Source organism: Cavia porcellus, unplaced genomic scaffold (assembly GCF_034190915.1).
Source record: "Cavia porcellus strain 051 isolate PalLab524CR breed Dunkin Hartley unplaced genomic scaffold, mCavPor4.1 scaffold_6, whole genome shotgun sequence".
NCBI lineage: Eukaryota > Metazoa > Chordata > Mammalia > Rodentia > Caviidae > Cavia > Cavia porcellus.
In genome coordinates this window covers 46,487,656-46,504,534 of record NW_026947489.1, presented here as the reverse complement: position 1 = coordinate 46,504,534, position 16,879 = coordinate 46,487,656, and the positions used below count along the sequence as shown (strand labels likewise).

Below are 16,879 nucleotides of genomic sequence, written 5' to 3'. Positions count from 1 at the left end.
AAGGTCCCAAAATGTTTATGGTGCTTTTATCAATTGAATTTCAGGGAATTCTTGCTTTCTTCTTCTTCTTCTTCTTCTTTTTTTTTGGTACCGGGGATTGCACTCACGACCTTGCATTTGCCAAGCAGGCACTTACGCCACTGAGCTAAACCCCCGGCCCCTCTTGCTTTCATCTTTATCCTTTTTGCTTTTCAAAATGTCTCCAGTGAGCCATATAATGTCAATAATGAGCATGTGATTTTGGTCGGAAACTCATTTTGTGTTTTGCTTGTTTGTTTTGTGGTGCTGGGGATTAGGCTTATGCCTGCAAGACAAGTGCTCTACCACTGAGATATGTATGTCCAGCCCCAGAACCTGATTTTGAAGATGAAATTGAAAATATTACCCAAGTGGTGACCCTGGGATAGCACGGTTCCAGATAGGGGTCTGATTTACAATCACTCAGAAAGGGTGTTGGGATTAGACTTTCTGATGCAGTCTTTAATTAAGGTGGCTATGATTTCTACCAGAAGAAACCATACTTTCTACATTTATTAGAACTTTTAAATAGAATCCACTACATTCCTAATAGGCCTTTCGTGGAGCTTCATTCTAAAGCTAAGGACACATCACTGGAGCACATTGTGGGGCAGGGGTAGGTGGCTATGGAGTAGATGTGTTTGGGAACGTGGCCTCAAAACACCAAGCAGAGGGCAGAACAGAGGATGAAGGGTAGCACACATTCTTGAGGTCCCAGGATTCAGGACTGTGACATCAAGGATCTTTGAGGAAGATCCTTGAGGAAGGCATTCACAGTGAAATCAGGGAGTTGCCACAAGTTTTCCCATGGCCAAGGGTGGGTCCAGCTGCTATTCCCAGAGTGCAGGGTAGTGTCACAAAAATACATATGGATAGAGATATAGCAGCTGCGTTTTGCAGACTGCAAATATACAGATCAAAAATTCCAGTTGCCTGTGTCAGACAAAGCATGTGTGGGCCATTTTCTCAGAACATTAGCCCCTGTTTTGCTGGAGTCGAGAGGGACAAATAAAGGATTTCACACTATTAGAAATGGCAACAAAATAAAAATGCCTTTTGGTGCAGTACTTAGTATGCCAAGCGTACTAGATTCTGAGTACTGATGTGAAAGAACCGTCCTTTAACACACACGCACACATGGACAGAAGTTCTGGGGTAAATCAGAGCTCTAGTTGATCCACAAGAGCACAAGTTTATGGAGTTTATTATGTTTGCAGACATTTTGATTGTCACATTGGGTGGTGTATTACGGGGCGTGCACTGCTGGCCCACAGCTGGTGGAGAGCAGGGATCCTGCTGACACCCTGTTTTCGTCAAAGAATTATCTGCCCAGAATAGCCACACTTCTGAGGTTTTGGGAGGAAGCAGAGCTAATTGGTTCAAGAGTGGGTTAGGAAGAACCATTTGTAGGTGGAAGGTTAGTGTCACTTTCTTGTGACACGATAGCCTGTAGAGGCATCTTAGTAACAATTCCAGACTGCCCGGACTTGTGACCAGGCGTGTATGTTCTCTCTTACTGATGGAAAGAACCCGTATGACCAGGGGCTCTGGTGTAAAGAGATTAGGGAGGCTGGAGTCGTTCCTGGTGACACAGTCAGGATTCAGTGGCCTGAGACGGGGAAATGGGGAAACGGGAGCTCGCCTGATGCTGACCGCTGACTGCTGTTGTGACCGCTCAGGTGGTGAATGTGTCCAGGCTGGAGGGGGAGGACGATCCCGTGCAGCTCATCTACTTTGTGGAGGATCAGGATGGAGAGAGACTCAGCGCCGTCACATCCTCTGACCTGATTAACAAGATTGACCTCCAGAGAGCAGCCATTATCTTGGGATACCGGATTCAAGGCGCCCTTGCTCAGCGTAAGTTTGGGGGTGTGTTGTCTAGACTGTTCTGACAGTGAGCCCTGAATGTACAGTGTTCTGATGTGGGTACAGTAAATTTGTGTCTTAAGCCTTTGTGAACAGGCACTGTATGTAAAATGGTTTTTTTTTTTTTAGTTCTGAGGCTCAACTACAGGGGTGGTTTGCCACTGAGCTATACTCTTGTGCCTTGTTTTGTTTATTTGTTCACGCTAAATTGTCCAGGTGAGACTTGAACTTGTGATCCTCCTGGCTCAGTCTCCTCCCTGGGATTGCAGGTGTGAGTCTGGCCTAGGATGCTTGTGGTGTTCATGTGCTGAGGTCTTCTTCTTCTTTTTTTTTTTTTGTCTTTTTTAGACAGGGTCTCTCTATGCAGTTTAGGCTGGCCTTGAGCTCACTTTGCAGCCCAGGCTGGTCTCGAACTCACAAGGATTCTCCTGCCTCAGCCTCCCATGTGCTGGGATTACAGGCATGAGCCACCACGCCCCAGCTCTGTTGAGATTTTAATCACACATTTCACTTGCCTATTGTGGCCACTGGGGCTGTTTTTCTTACCCAGTATTTTGCATCCACAGTGTTGTATAGTGAGTTATAGTCAACTTTTTTATTTTTTTGAGACAAGAGCTCGTTATGCAATCCAGGCTGACCTCAGACTCATGGTGATCCATCCTGCCTCGGCTTTCTGAGTGCTGGAATCAACTTTATTTAACATCCTTTCTTGTATTTATTTATTTGTTTATTTTAAAAAGCAAAACAAGGAAAAAAAAAAAGGATAGAAATGATGCAGAGTTTCAGAAAAGGAAAAAATGTAGGGAATTAACCCTAGTCAATATATTATACATTGTTATCTCAGAACTAGTTGCTGAGATTATAAAATCTAGACACCAAAATGATCAATCAAACAATGACAGCACAAACTGTTCTTTTTAATGAACTAAGAGAGATTATCTATAGTATAGTAGTATAGTTATCTATGTAGCAAACATATACATACATATATTTATATATGTTTACCAACATATTTATAATTTTTACCTTTCTTCCTATCCCATTAGTTCTGTCCTTTTGAGCACTTTCTTTCCCTTTCATTATTACAGTATCTATTGTATATTTTGGATCTTATTACTGTGTCAGGTTTTTATTTTTTATTATTTTTTATACTAGGGAGGCAATACAATATTTATAAATATGAGTTTGATTTATTCACTTATGAGTATGGTCTCAAGTTGCCTCCATTTACCTATGAAAGCCTCAAGATTATCCTTTTCATAGCTGAGTAATATTCCATTGTATAAAAATACCACATCTTTTTTTATCTATTCTGTAGTTGATGGCATTTTGGTTGTTTCCAAGATTTAGTTATTATAGCTATGTTTCCAAGATATAGCTATTATTGTGCTACTATAAACATGGGTGCATATATTGCTGTAGCATGACATTTTCAATTTTTCTGGGAAAATACCCAGGAGGGGAATAGCTGTATTAAATAGGACTTCCAATCCTAGTTTTTTGAGGAATCACCACACTGATTTCCACAGTGGCTGCATCAGTCTACACTCCCACCAACCGTGGAGCAGTGTTCCTTTTTCCCCACAACTCCTTCAACATTCGTTATCAGTTGATTTCTTGATGGCAGCCATTCTCTCTGAAGTGCGATGGAATCCCAGTGTTGTTTTAATTTGCATTTATTCAGTGACCAGTGATGTTGAGCATGTCTTCATGTGTTTATTTGCCATTTGTATTTCTTCATCTGAGAAATTCATGTTCATTTCAGATGCCCATTTTTGGATTGGGTCTTTGGATTTGGGGGCCCTGATGTTTTTCAGTTCTTTATATATTCTAGATATAGATCCTTTGTGTGGGTGACAGCTGGCTAAAATTCTTTCCCACTGTGTGGGTTTTCTCTTTATGCTGTTGGTAATTTCTTTTGATTTACAACAACTTTTTAATAAGAGGAGATTCTAGTTGTTGATTCTGGGAAGTACTTCCCATGCAATTTGTGTTTTGTTCATGAATTCTCTGCCTATCCCTATATCTTTAAGATTTCTACCTACCTTGTTTTCTTGTAGATTTAGTGTTTCTGTTTTAATATTTAGATCTTTGAACCATTTTGACTTTAGTGCATGGTGACAAACATGGGTCTGGTTTTAGTCTTCGGCATGTAGAAAGCCACTTTTTCCAGGACCATTTATGTTTAGCCCCTTTGTCAAATATAAGGTGGCTGAGTGTCTTTGTGGTTGTGTCTGCATCTTCTAATCTGTTCCATTGATCCTCAGGCCTGTTTTTTTTTTTTTTTCCCTAGTACCATGCTGATTTTAGCACTGTAGCTTTGTAGTATAATTTCAAGCCAGGGATTTTTATGCCTTGCCTTTGTTGTCCAGGATTGCCTTTGCTATTCTAGGTCTCTTCTGTTTTGTCTAGATCTATAAGGTATGTTATTGGCATTTTGATTGGAATTGCATTAAATCTGTGTAACAGTTTTGGGAGTATGGCCATTTTCACCATGTTGGTTTTTCCTAAGCAAGAGCAAGGGATGTCTTTCTTTTTTTCTGACATCCTCTTCAGTCTTCTTTTTCAGAGTACTGTAGTTTTCAGCATAGAGGTCTTTTACATCCTTTGTTAGGTTGATCCCTAAGCATTGCATTGTTTTGGATGCTATTGTGAAAGGTGTCATTTCTGTAATTTCTCTCTCAGTGAGTTTGTTGTATGTGTACAGCAATGCTATTGATTTTTGTGTGTTGACTTTGTATCCAGCTACACTGGTGAATTTGCTTATTAACTTTAGTAGTCTTGATATTGGGATATTTTGATATTTGATTTTGGGGATCTTCTATGTAAAGTATCATGTCATCTGCAAATAGTGATAATTTAACTTAATCCTTTCCTAACCTTATTCCTTTTATTTCTGTCTCTTGTCTGATTGCTCTGGCTAATGATCCCAGAACTATATTGAATAGGAGTGGTGACAGTGGACATCCTTGTCTTGTTCCTGATTTTAGTGAAAGCTTTCAGTTTTTGTCCATGTAGTATTATGTTGGCTGTTGGTTTGTCATAGATGGCTTTTATCAGATTGAGGTAGATATCATCTATTCCAAGTTTCTGTAGGATTTTTATCATGAACAAGTGTTGGACTTTATCAAAAGCTTTTTCTGCGTCTATGGAGATGATATTGTGATTTTTGTCTTTGGCTCTGTTGATGTGGTGTATTACATTTATTGATTTGTGAATGCTAAACCATCTCTGCATTCCTGGGATGAATCCCTCTTGGTGGTGGTGTATAATCTTCTTGATGGTTCACTGCATTCTGTTAGTATTTTATTGAGAGTTTTGGCATCCATGTTCATTAGGGAGATTGGCCTGTAGTTCTCCTTTTTGGTTGAGTCTTTCTCTAGTTTTGGTATTAGAGTAATACTTGCCTTCAGGAATGAGTTAGGAAGAATTACTTCTCTTTCAGTTGCATTGAAGAGTTTGAGGAGTATTGGCATTAAATCTTCTTTAAATTTCTTATAGAATTCAGCTATAAATTCATCAGGACCTGGGATTTTAAAAACATTTTATTTAAAGAGAGACTAAACAAAACAGAAAATGGGTAGAAATAATACATATGTTTAAAGAAAAAATAAACAGTAAGAAATCACTAGTTGATGTTTTCATACTAGGACCTGGGATTTTCTTTGTTGGTAAGTTTTTAATCACATTTTCAATTTCAGCAACTGATATTCGATTATTCAAGATTGTTATATCTTCTTAATTCAGCTGTGGTGATCCATAAGTTTCTAGAAATCTGTCCATTTCCTCTGTGTTTTCCACTTTATGTGAGTAAAGATTTTCAAAGTCAGTATTAATGATCTTCTGAATTTCCATGAGATCTGTAGTAGTTTCCCCTTTTTATTCCTTAGTGCATGAATTTAAGTTTTTTCTTTCTTTTCCTTGATAAAGTTGGCTAGAGGTTAATCACTTTTGTTTATTCTCTCAAAGAACCAACTCTTTGATTCAGTAATTTTTTGTATTGTTTTCTTAGTCTCAATTGCAGTAATTTCTGCTCTGATGTTTATAATTTCCTCCCTTCTATGACCTTTGGGCTTGACTTGCTCTTCTTTTTCTAGAAGCTTGAGATATAACATTCAGTTGTTTATTTGTGCTTGTTCTGTTTTCTTGATGTGACAATTCATTGCTATATGTTTCCTGCTTAGCATCGCTCTCACTGTGTCCACAGGTTTCGGTATGTTGTATCTGTATTTTCACTGATCGTAGAAATTGTTTAATTTCTTCTTTAATTTCACTGTAACCCATTGGTTGTTCAATTTGTTGTAATTTAATTTCTATGTGCTTGTGTAGATTTTACAGTTTCTTTTGCCATTAATTTCCAATTTCAGTGCACTATGGTCAGATAATACGCATGGGATAATTGCAGTCCCTTTGCATTTACTTAAGAATGTTTTATGGGATAATATATGGTCTATTTTAGAGAATGTCCCATGCACAGCTGAGAAGAATGTGTATTCTGATGTGGTTAGGTGGAACACTGTAAATGTTTACTAAGTCCATTTGTTTAGAGGTTTGATTCAGTTGTGTTATTTCTTTGCCAACATTTTGCCTAATTGATCTGTCTTTTTGTAACAATGGGGTATTAAGGTCCCCTACTACAATTGTGTTATTCCATATTTGGTTTTTCATGTCCATTAGTATTTGTTTTACATAGTTTGATGCTCCTGTATTTGGTGCATATATATTTATGATTGCTAGTTCTTCCTCTTGAATTATTCTCCTAACAAGTATATGGGGACTTTCTTTATCACCTATGATCATTTTTGGCTTGAATTTTAGATTATCTGCAAACAGAATAGCTACCCCTGCTTTTTTCTGGGTTCCTGTTGCATGGAATATTGTTTTCTATCATTCAACTTTTAGTCTATGAGTTTCCTTTTGAGTCAGACATGTTTCTTGTAGACAGTATATTGTTACATCCTGTTTCTTGATCCATTCTGTCAACTTATTTCTTTTACTTGGTGAATTAAGGCCATTTATATTGGTGGATATAACTAATATGTACTGCTCAACTTCGTTGTGTTATTTTTCTGCTGTTGGTTTCCTGTTTTTCCACCTTGATTAATTGCTTGCCTTGTCTGGTGGTTTCTTTCTGTTGTTGTTCTGGAAATTGTAGTCATTTTTATCTCTATCTGATATGTCTTTTAATATTCTTTCTAGGCTTGGTTTGGTGGACATGAATTTTTTCAGTTGTTCTTTGTCATGGAAATATCTTATCTTTCCATTAATTTTCAAAGAAAGTTTTTCTGGATACATCAATTTGGGTTGAAAGTTGTTTTCTGTCAGGGCTTGAAATACTTCACTCCAAGCTTGTCTTAACTTGAGGGTTTGTGCTGAAAAGTCTGCTGTGATTCTAATGGGCTTTCCTTGATAGGTGAGTTGTGTCTTTTTTCTAATAGCTTTTAGTATTCTGTTTTTATCCTGGTATGTCTGAGATCTTAATTATTATATGTCTGGGTGTAGATTTGTTGGTTGTGACTGTTTGGTGTTCTATATGCCTCATTTATCTGTGTATCAGATTCTTTCCTCACGTTTGGGAAATTTTCTATTACTTCTGTACATAGCTTAATGATGTCATTCATATCGACTCCTTCATCTTCACTGATGCCCATTAGTTTTGTATTGTTTCTCGTGGTATCATCTTGAAGCTGCTGGATTGTCATTTTATGCTGCTTTGTTATTTTTAAAAGCTCTATGTTTTCATGATCATTAGCTGTGATCCTGTCCTCAAGGTATGAAATTCTATCCTCAGCTTCATTTAAACAGTTATACCAGCTTTCAAGAGAATTTTGTATTTCTTGGATATCCCTTTGAATTTGTTTCATGCATTCTACTTGTTTTCTATATTGTTCGTTCTAAGTTTCCATAATCTTCCCATGCTCCTGTACTTTTTTATCTGTGTCTTCTCTAGCTATGCTGAGCAACTCCTGTATTAAGGTTGTTATTTCTTTCTTTCATGAGAGTTTATTTCTAATCTGATTTCCTCTATCGCCTCATGGATTTGTTTGTTTATTTCACTTGTTATCTTTTCAGAAATTTCAGGTGTACGACTTCTAATATCCTCTGTTTTGATGTCTCCTATACTTGTTCCTGATGGACTGAATGTTTGAGATTGCATTTTGCTTTGTCATTTTCACCTTTGGGTTAATATTTTGGTCTTTTCAGTCCCACTAGCCTTAACTGTCCATTGTGTGTATCTTAGGATCCTATTGTGCAGTTGATGTTTGCCTGATTGCTAGGTCCCACAACGAAGGGTAGGGTCCCAGTCACATGAATTCCTCCTGCAGGGCCTGTTGGTTGAGTCGTATATTCTTCCTTAGGCTAACTAGCCTAGGAGTATTGATGTAAGTCAAGCCTTAGTTCCTATTATTACTACGGCTTCAGGCTGTTCCAGGCTACCAGATCTACCTGGCTATAGTGTGCTCCTCAGCTGACCCTACTGTGTCCTGAGTGACTCATAGACCCTTTTGATTATCTCCGGATGAGGGAGGCCTTGTCGGCACTCTCCTCAACCCACCTGTTGTTCTCTGTATGGAAGAAGGACTCACTCACATTCTTGCCAGACTTGCTAAGGTCCTACAGGTGGGGAGGAGTTCACTGTCCCTCCTGTTTACCCACTGAGATCTTTTATTTGAGGGGGAAACTTACCACACTGTCACAGGCCTGCTGAGGTCCTCTGTGTGGGTGAGGGGTTGCTGAGGCTCCCACAAGTCCACCAAGGTTCAGTAGTGGTGGAAGAGGTTGCTAGTTGTCTGTGGGCTGCTGTGGTCTTTTGGGTGGGGGCGGTGAGGTCGATGATTTGCTGACCCCTGAGTCCATGGATCAAGGAGGGAGGCTGGGCTGGCCTTCCTGCTAACCCCTAGGTCTGTGGAGTGAGGACTTAACATCTCTTCTTCAATGCCTGTACGGTTTCTTTTTTAAAAAAACTTTATCCTAGGTGAAATAATAAGCTTGTTTTGCTTTTATTCCAAAATCCTCTGTGTCATATTCTCATGGTTGGTGAGGACAGTGAGTCATACAGGAAGCTGGGAGGTACGCACTGGGTTTATTGGCTTCCTTTAGGGTCTGCAAACACAAAGAAATCCTTGATCCTCACCCTTTCCACCCTGTCTCCCACCCTGTCCTCACAGTGCTCCACAGTCTAGAAACAGGTATTTTTACTTTTTTTATTTTTGTTGGAAGGGACCTGGCTTCTCCCCGCCGGGTGGTGGCTGCTCTTGGTGCCTCTTTTCCAGCTTTTTGTATTTTGGAAACACATTTAACATGAAGGAAAAGGGGAGGCATGAAAAGCACATTTCTTCAACTAGACCTTTATGAACCAGCCTGCTATTTGACCGTGGATACTTTTCCTCTCTGGCCCTTGGAAGAAGGCAACGAGACTTGTTCCCAATCATAAAGGCAGAGTCTCATCATCTGAGAATCCTGAAAAAGTCTGTGCTGAGACTATGATAGAGACAAAGCAGTTTTGAAAAAATGACAGCATCAAGCAGTTTTGAAAAAATGACAGCATCAAACTTAACCTTGATAGTGAGAGGATCTTTCCCTGTTTGGTAGAAGAGGAGGGGAGAAAGTGGACGAGAACCATTTAGCTGACGTGCTGGAGTATTTGAGATCTGCCTGGGCAGGCGTGTGTTTTGTTCCAGAGTGGTGACAAAGCCAGAGTGAAAGTGCTGCCTGTCCTTGCATGGTGTGTGACAGTCCTGACTGTCAGAGGCCTCCTCCACTTGATGTCTTAAACAAGGGTGGCTTCAGCTGGATAGGGGTGCCTTGTGAGCCTCCTCCCATTTGATCTCGCTCTCTTCCTTGTTTTGTGTTGGAAACCACATGGACAGCATTTCTGGGACTTCAGAGTTGTGGGAGAAGGAAGCCCCAGCCAGCACCAAGCAGCTTTTGGGACACTGGTGTCAGGACCTAGCTGTCCACATCTCTGCCTCTCTGATGTTTCATTAGGTTAGAACTAAGAGCACTAACTCTTCACTCCTTGGTTAATGCTGTCATTACTTTTATATTGTCAGTTGATTTTGTGTAGAATGAGCTACAAGTACAGATTAAATTCAGGCTAGATTTTGAAATACCAGTGTTTAATACATTGTCACTTTCTCCCGTATCTCCTCTTGTCTCTGCTGTGATTTCTGCCTGTCTTGTGGTGGAGAGTGCTTCTCTGTCCCGGTGCTTCTCTCAGCATACACCTGCCTCAAAAGTCTTTTCAGTTATTGTGTCTTTAGGCAGAGATGTTTGGTCCCTAAGGCAGGGATTAGTCATTACAGGGTGTGTAGGAGCATAAGACAGTCCCTGTCCAGATGACTAAGACGTATGTGAACAGAGCAGACGTGGCATCGTGGCCAGATTAATGTGCAGAGTGATGCAGTGTATAGAGCTGATAAATTTATGTAATAAGAAGTGTTTTAAAAGAGTAATAATATACCATCTGCAAAACAAAGACAAGAAGGACAAAAGACTTTAGAACAGAAGAGATTAGTATTGTTAAGATGTAGTGTAAGGGATAGCAAGTTTGGGTAGAAAGAGGGGCATTTGGGTTACATCGCTGGGTCTGAATGGGAGAAGCACAGAGGCTCATGGGAAACTGAGTCTGAGGAAGGAGAACCCAGGACACAGAAGGCACCAGGCCCTATTCTGGGAGCAGGGGTGGTCAAGGAGCTTGTGAAGTAAATTTGGGGAGGGGGGCAGGATTGTCAAAGGTGTGAGAGATGAGAGAGCTGAGTAGGGGTGATTGGGGAGTAGCAGATTCCAAAGGAGTAAGAGTTTCTTTTCATTTAATTAAAAAGTCAACATTGGTGCCTTAAAGCAATCTCCTTTAAAGTGTGTGTTTCAAAGGTTCAAAGGAAGTCACAGAAGAGGAGGTTGGTACCTCTGAGCCATATGTTCAGTTATAACCTCAAGCTCTCTTGAGAAAAATTTCGGGACCACCTTGATTATATATAAAAAATTGTTGTAAAATATTGCAGCATAAAACTGAGCATTGTCACCACGTTTACCTGAATAATGCAGTGGCACTCACTGCATTCCCGGTGTTTGCAGCCATCCTCAGTCCATCTCAGCGTCTTTCTCATGCTCCCAGAAGAAACCCTGCCCATTCAGTGAAACCCCTTCACTCGCAGCCCAGTCCGGCCCACCCCTGTCCTCTCTGTGTCTGTAAATTCACCTGTTTGAGGTGCCTCGCAGTAGTGGAGCATGGGATGTTTATCATTTTGTACATGGATTCTTGCACTTATCATAATGGGTTTATCCGTGTTGTAGTATATATCAGAATTTCCTTCCCTTTTAAACGTTGCACGATGTCTGCTATGTGGATGTCGCATGTCTGGTTTATCTGCTCGCCTGTGCTTAGACTATGGGGTTGTTCTCATCTTTGACTCCCCTGGTTGATGCTGACTTCAGCAGCCAAAGTGGTAATGACAGACTGCCTTGTGCTCACGCTGTGTCCCCTTAGCTGTTCCACTTGGTGTCCAGTGCTAACCATATACGACAGCATTATAACATTATTTAGTGATTTGTTTCCTCAGTAATTTGATTCCCTTTACCCTCACTAGGATCTGTGCTTGTTGTGTTGTATTGTGTTGGTGTTAGGGACAGAGTCTCTCCTGAACTACAGTTCAGGCTGGCCTCACACTCATGGTAACACTCTTGCTGCAGCCTCCTGAGTGCTGGGATGACAGGTGTGTGGCACCATGCTTGGCCAGAACCTGTGCCCTAGAGGGGTTCATCTGCTTGTTCACCCTTGTCTCCTGCCTTTATCACTGTGCTTTGCCCTTAATAAATGCTTTTGGATGAGTAGGGGGGCTTGCTGGAGGGGTTGAGGGTAGGTGAGGATGTCCTTCCCTGAGCCTGCTAGTTTTGGTCATGCACCTCTGTGAGACCTGGGAAACTGAGTTCCTGTTGTGCTTCATCATCACATTCTTCTGGAGGTGGAGCTGCTTTTTCTTCATTTGTGACGAGAGCTGCTTTTGAACAGTGTGGTGCAGGATCCCCTTTGGTGTAGAAATGTCCTGCAGTAAGGATTTCAGGGTGAACCTGTAAGGTAGAAGTCAGGAGACCCAGGATCAGCTGAACTTTGCTGTTAAATTAGCCTCATCCTTTAGTCACATCTCACACACCGTCATGACTGCTGACGCGTCTATGTGTGATATGTGTGTTCACCGCATCACATCTCCTGTCATCCTGTCACTTTGTCTTGAGTGGAAATGGCTGGGATTTTCCAGCTGGCTTGTGGAAGAAGGCCCGTCCAGACCAGTGTGTGAGTTGGAAGGCATCACTGACACCTTCTGCTTCCTCCTCTGCAGCCGTGGACAGGGTGAAGAGGCCATCGCCGGAGTCCCAGAGCAACAACCTGTGGATCATCGTTGGCGTGGTCATCCCAGTGCTGGTGGTGACGGTGATCATCGTCATCTTGTACTGGAAACTGTGCCGCACGGACAAGCTGGACTTCCAGCCTGACACCGTGGCCAACATTCAGCAGCGGCAGAAGGTAGGGTCAGCCTCGCCGCATTCACAGGAGCAGTCTTGTGGGACAGAGCCCTCTAGGTCCTTGATAGTAAAGTTGGGGGAACAGCTCTGCCAGGAAGCCCTCTGTGTCACAGGCTCAGGTCTGCTGTGAGCTCTGGATTCTCCGTGGTTTTATTTTTGAGAGGCTCAATTGAAGATTATATCCTTCCTGTGTGTGAATTGTGTTCTATTTCACTCCTGGATATTTTCAGAGAATAGAGGCCAAGAGAAGCTTTCTCAGATCGGTGTGTCTAACTCTTTCATACAGAATTCCCCATCAATGACTCCTTTCTTTTCCATACAGCGTGTTGGAAGTCCACCAGTCCACTTGATGGAGCCGGCTTACACATGAACAGTTGGCGTACAGCCCGTAAACATTTTAACTTCAAATACAGGCGCGGGTACTTACTTGCCCGTCTTTCAGTATATCCCAGTTTGTTCTATTCTGAATGTTGGTTTACTGAGAGGAACTCTGTATGATTTTTCTCCTAACAAAAAGTACCCACCATGTATCAGCTGCAGTTTCCAATTTGGGTTTCTTTTGGGAACGGCAAAACAATCTGAGTGCAAAGCTCTCTTGATTTGTTTTTCAGTGTCTCCTTACACCCTTTACCCCGCTCCACAGTTTTTAGAAAGTTGATTCTCCTACACCTTATTGACAGCCATGCTTTTATTTATTTATTTTTTTAGCAATGTATCTTTCATGTGTCTTTGCAAAGCATTCAATTTAGTTTTAGGGGAACAGCAATTCTCTTTTCACTTACTTGTATGTTTCCACTATTTCTATAATATTCACTTGTCACATCAGGTTTCTAGGCAAAGCAATGGCTTTGGGGCAATGTCTAGCTCACCTGGTATGAGGAAAACCCTGCAAGTCTCCTGGAGAAGAGCTACAAGCTTCAGGCGTTTAGTCCAGCGTGCATGCTGGTCAGTGTATTTACCACGGGAGCGGGCAGTGGTAATCAGTCTGCCATGTTCATTAACCTGTACCTGCCACAGATCTAAATAGTTAGGAGACTCTCTCTACTCTGCAGGTTTAAAAATTAACAAGCAAAAGGCAAAAGAACAACACAAAAGCATTGCCCTAAAAGCCTTTTTAAATTCATATTGACTCTAACTTTTTAAAATTAGCAGTTAGCTATTTATTCTCAAGTGTTTGTATTTTGCTTATTTTATTTTTTGGAAAATAAAATTCCACAAGCAAATAATGAGAGAACAATTAAGTATTGCACAGTGTATCATTGTCTTCAAAATAGTTACTCAAAGAATAAGACATAAGCCAAAAGGTTGTTCCAAAAAAGAAAGAAAGATAATAACACAACCATTTCTTCTCAATGAACTAAGATAAACTAACAATATAAGTGAGACCAACTAGTATCTTCTAACCTTTTGAGTTTACTGATTGTCTCAGTGTGAAGAATTCTGCATTTTACAAACCTTGCGCTGTTGAACAAAAAAAGTTTTATTTTTAAATTAATTTTGCTTTTATAGGAGTGATTTCTTATGCAGCTATGCACAATTACAACTTCTTGATTAAACTGCAAGTGTATGGTTATACTGAAAGCATTTTATACCTCAGTACTATGATTACTGCCTGTCTTCATTTATTATTACCTACCCTGTGGAGCTGTTGTGGTGTTGTCTTAGTGAGCGGCATGGGGAAGCCCTTGACATACTAAATGATTCACCGTGTGAATTTCATTGCAGTAAGACCCACAATAGGTTGAGAAGTGTTTTTGTCCTGGTGAAAGGATATTGTTACAGGGAGATTTAACCAGGGCCTTTGACAGTGTGTTTAGGGCCCTTCTGGGCTGTGCTCCCTGACATCCTCCCTCCCCAGGGAAGCCTGTCCGGTACCTGGAGAGCAGTGAATGACCGGGGTCAGCACCTGTGTGTTGAAAAGCAAGGTGTTCCCTACACTTCCTCCTTCTCTCCCTTCTTTATCCAAAATATTTGTGCATGCCGCGCACAACAGGCCGAGTTGTGAATAGAACTTCCGGGTCTCAGAGTTATTTTTTGCCTTCAGGTGCTGTGAGGTTGTGTGCACTGGTTGTCTGCTGTTCATGGCTGAGGTCTTTGGCCTACAGCTTTCTGGCAGGATCTCGCAGGGTTACAGAAGCAGAGTCTGGTTTTGCTGGTGCAGGAACCTGCCGTGTAGATACTTTCATGGGTCTACAGTGGCAAAATCATGATCTTTCCTTAGTCTCAGAACGAGCTCTCCACTTCCCCAGTCCTCTCTGAGGCTGCGTGGCAGTCAGGAGGGCCTGGGTCCCCCCCACCCCCCAATGCCGGGGCTCCTTCCCTGCTCCCATGCTTTCTGCTTTCTCTCTCCCTCTCACTTATCTCACCCTGGTGCTGCCTTGTGCTGCTCTCTGAAATCCTTCAACAAATCCAGAACTGCACACATCTGGAAGCAATAACTCTGCTGACCTACAGCCCACACCCCCTGCCCCTTGTAATGAGTAGGAGACCTCTTCAGGTTGTCTGGGAGTAGATTATTTTTGAAATATGGTAAGTGGGAGAGGCTATTTTGTCTTATGTTGAGGCTGGGCCCTTTCTTATTTCCTATAAGAAAGAAAAACATCCCACAAGACTGTGTATTTTTCCTTTCTCTGCAGTTCATAGCAGTTGTTTGTTACTTTTGCCTAAAAACCCATAGCCTGGATGCTTTTTATCACGAATGGCAACAGATCCCCTGTAGAATCTGTTCCTTCTGATGGGTCCATCCACACGCAGTTCCTGGCCTGGGATCAGAACCCCCAAGCAGCCGGCACCCTTTCTTGCTCCTGAGATTGGCCCTGCGGGCAGCCAGAGAGAACTGTAATGGTCATGAACATTCAGACACCAAACTTCTGGGCTAGCATGGCCAGGCTAAGTGACAAACACACACGTGTGGCCTCTGCCACCAGAGCTTTAGGGAAGGAGGAAGAGTCCTGCAAAATCTGACATTGAGGCTCTGTCTCCCGAGAGTGGGGTGTTGCTGAATGGGAGAGGGGAGGTGGAGGGGATGCCTTGGGCCACAGGGGGAACAGAGCAGCTCAGGAAAACTGGGGCACAGCCCACACCAAGGCTGTGGAGGAGAAACAGGGCCTGGGACTAGACCTGATGCTAGGGGCTTTGGGCAGTCTTTGAAGGCTCTTCTTCGGGGTGAGTTTTCATCTGCAGCCATCACAGTGGAAGGCAGTGCAGTGGATCCAGGGGGCCACTGTGAGTGATTCTTCCCTCCTGCAGACAGTGCAGCATACAGGGCTGCTTTTGGAGTCTTCAGGCTCCCCTGAGACTCCCCGCGGGCAAGGGCAGGGAGTTGGGGGAGTTGAGGCCTGCTCAGCCAGCTGACTGCTGGGCTGCAGGTTTGAGTGCCGCCTCCTGGTGACCCAGGGTCCCCTGCCCTCCCCGCTGAGAACACTCAGATGGCAGTAACTTCTCCTTGTCCTCATCATCTGAATGGAGACAGCTTGGTGGTCGTGAGGATTTTCCACAGATTTCACCCATCAAGTAACAAATGCTGATGGTGGCAGGCTCTACACAATTGCACACTTTTGTTCGTACATTGTCAGGATTTGCACTGTGGTTTCTATTGTCATCTTGATTGCCCCTTCCCAGGGGTGTCAGGCTAACCTCAAGCACTGGGAACGTTATTGTGTCTCGGTCCATCTGGCTCTCATTATATTTATGACCCACGTGTTTCTGAATTCATCAGCCCTCTCTGGTTACTTGGCTGACCTGTCCCCCCAGACCTCCCCGACTTGTTGGGTAATGTGTTTTAGTGGGGCATAGACAGTGCAGCCTGTCTCTTTCGTGATGTATTAAAGGAAGAAAGAACAAAAGAACCATCCTTCTTCTGAAATAAGTGGGTCCTAATATGAATATTGAAGACCCTAATTAATCTCAGCTCCTCTTTTATAAAGTACTCACTGAAGCCTGCTCTGCATGTGGAAGCTGCGATATAATGCTAGCCAGACTTAACTCTAGATTTAAAAAAAGGAAAGAAAAAAGGAAACGGAAAAACTAGCTGTAGTGGTTCAGAAAGTAGAAATGAAGGAAAATGCGTGCATTCCACGAAGGGAAGGAGGGCGTCCATCTGACTTTTTCCTCCTGTGTAAATGGCTCTTGTTTTGTGTATATGCACAGACTAATTGCCCAGTTTCTATTGTAAAAGGCTGTGACTTACGTAGCCCTCAGGCTGTGTATTTAAAGATGTTGGTTGGGATCTGCAGTGAACCAATAGGACTTGCGTATTTCACTTATGCCAATGACCTTTTCTTGGTTCCTCATAAAACCCAGTAAGTTGGCTGCTTTAGCTGAGCTTTCTGAAGTTCATTCATTCATCCAATCAAATATTTATTGAGGGTCCACCATGTGTCACATCCTTTCAAAATACTGTGTCTAAATTTATGTCTAATAGCTATATCTAACACCTGGGGACTCAGCTATTTATATGAACTGCTTGAGA

General features: G+C 42.1%; 1 protein-coding gene across 2 annotated transcripts in view; it reads left to right on the top strand.

Annotated features, from left to right (window-relative positions):
• Kiaa1549 (KIAA1549 ortholog) overlaps window positions 1–16,879 on the top strand; it is a 135,613-nt gene that overhangs the window by 71,201 nt on the left and 47,533 nt on the right. For both annotated transcript variants that reach the window (XM_013158532.3, XM_063250565.1), the window contains exons 9-10: window positions 1,698–1,875; window positions 12,225–12,409. In XM_013158532.3, coding sequence (XP_013013986.2) covers window positions 1,698–1,875; window positions 12,225–12,409 — 363 coding nt within the window. The remainder of the gene's footprint in view (window positions 1–1,697; window positions 1,876–12,224; window positions 12,410–16,879) is intronic.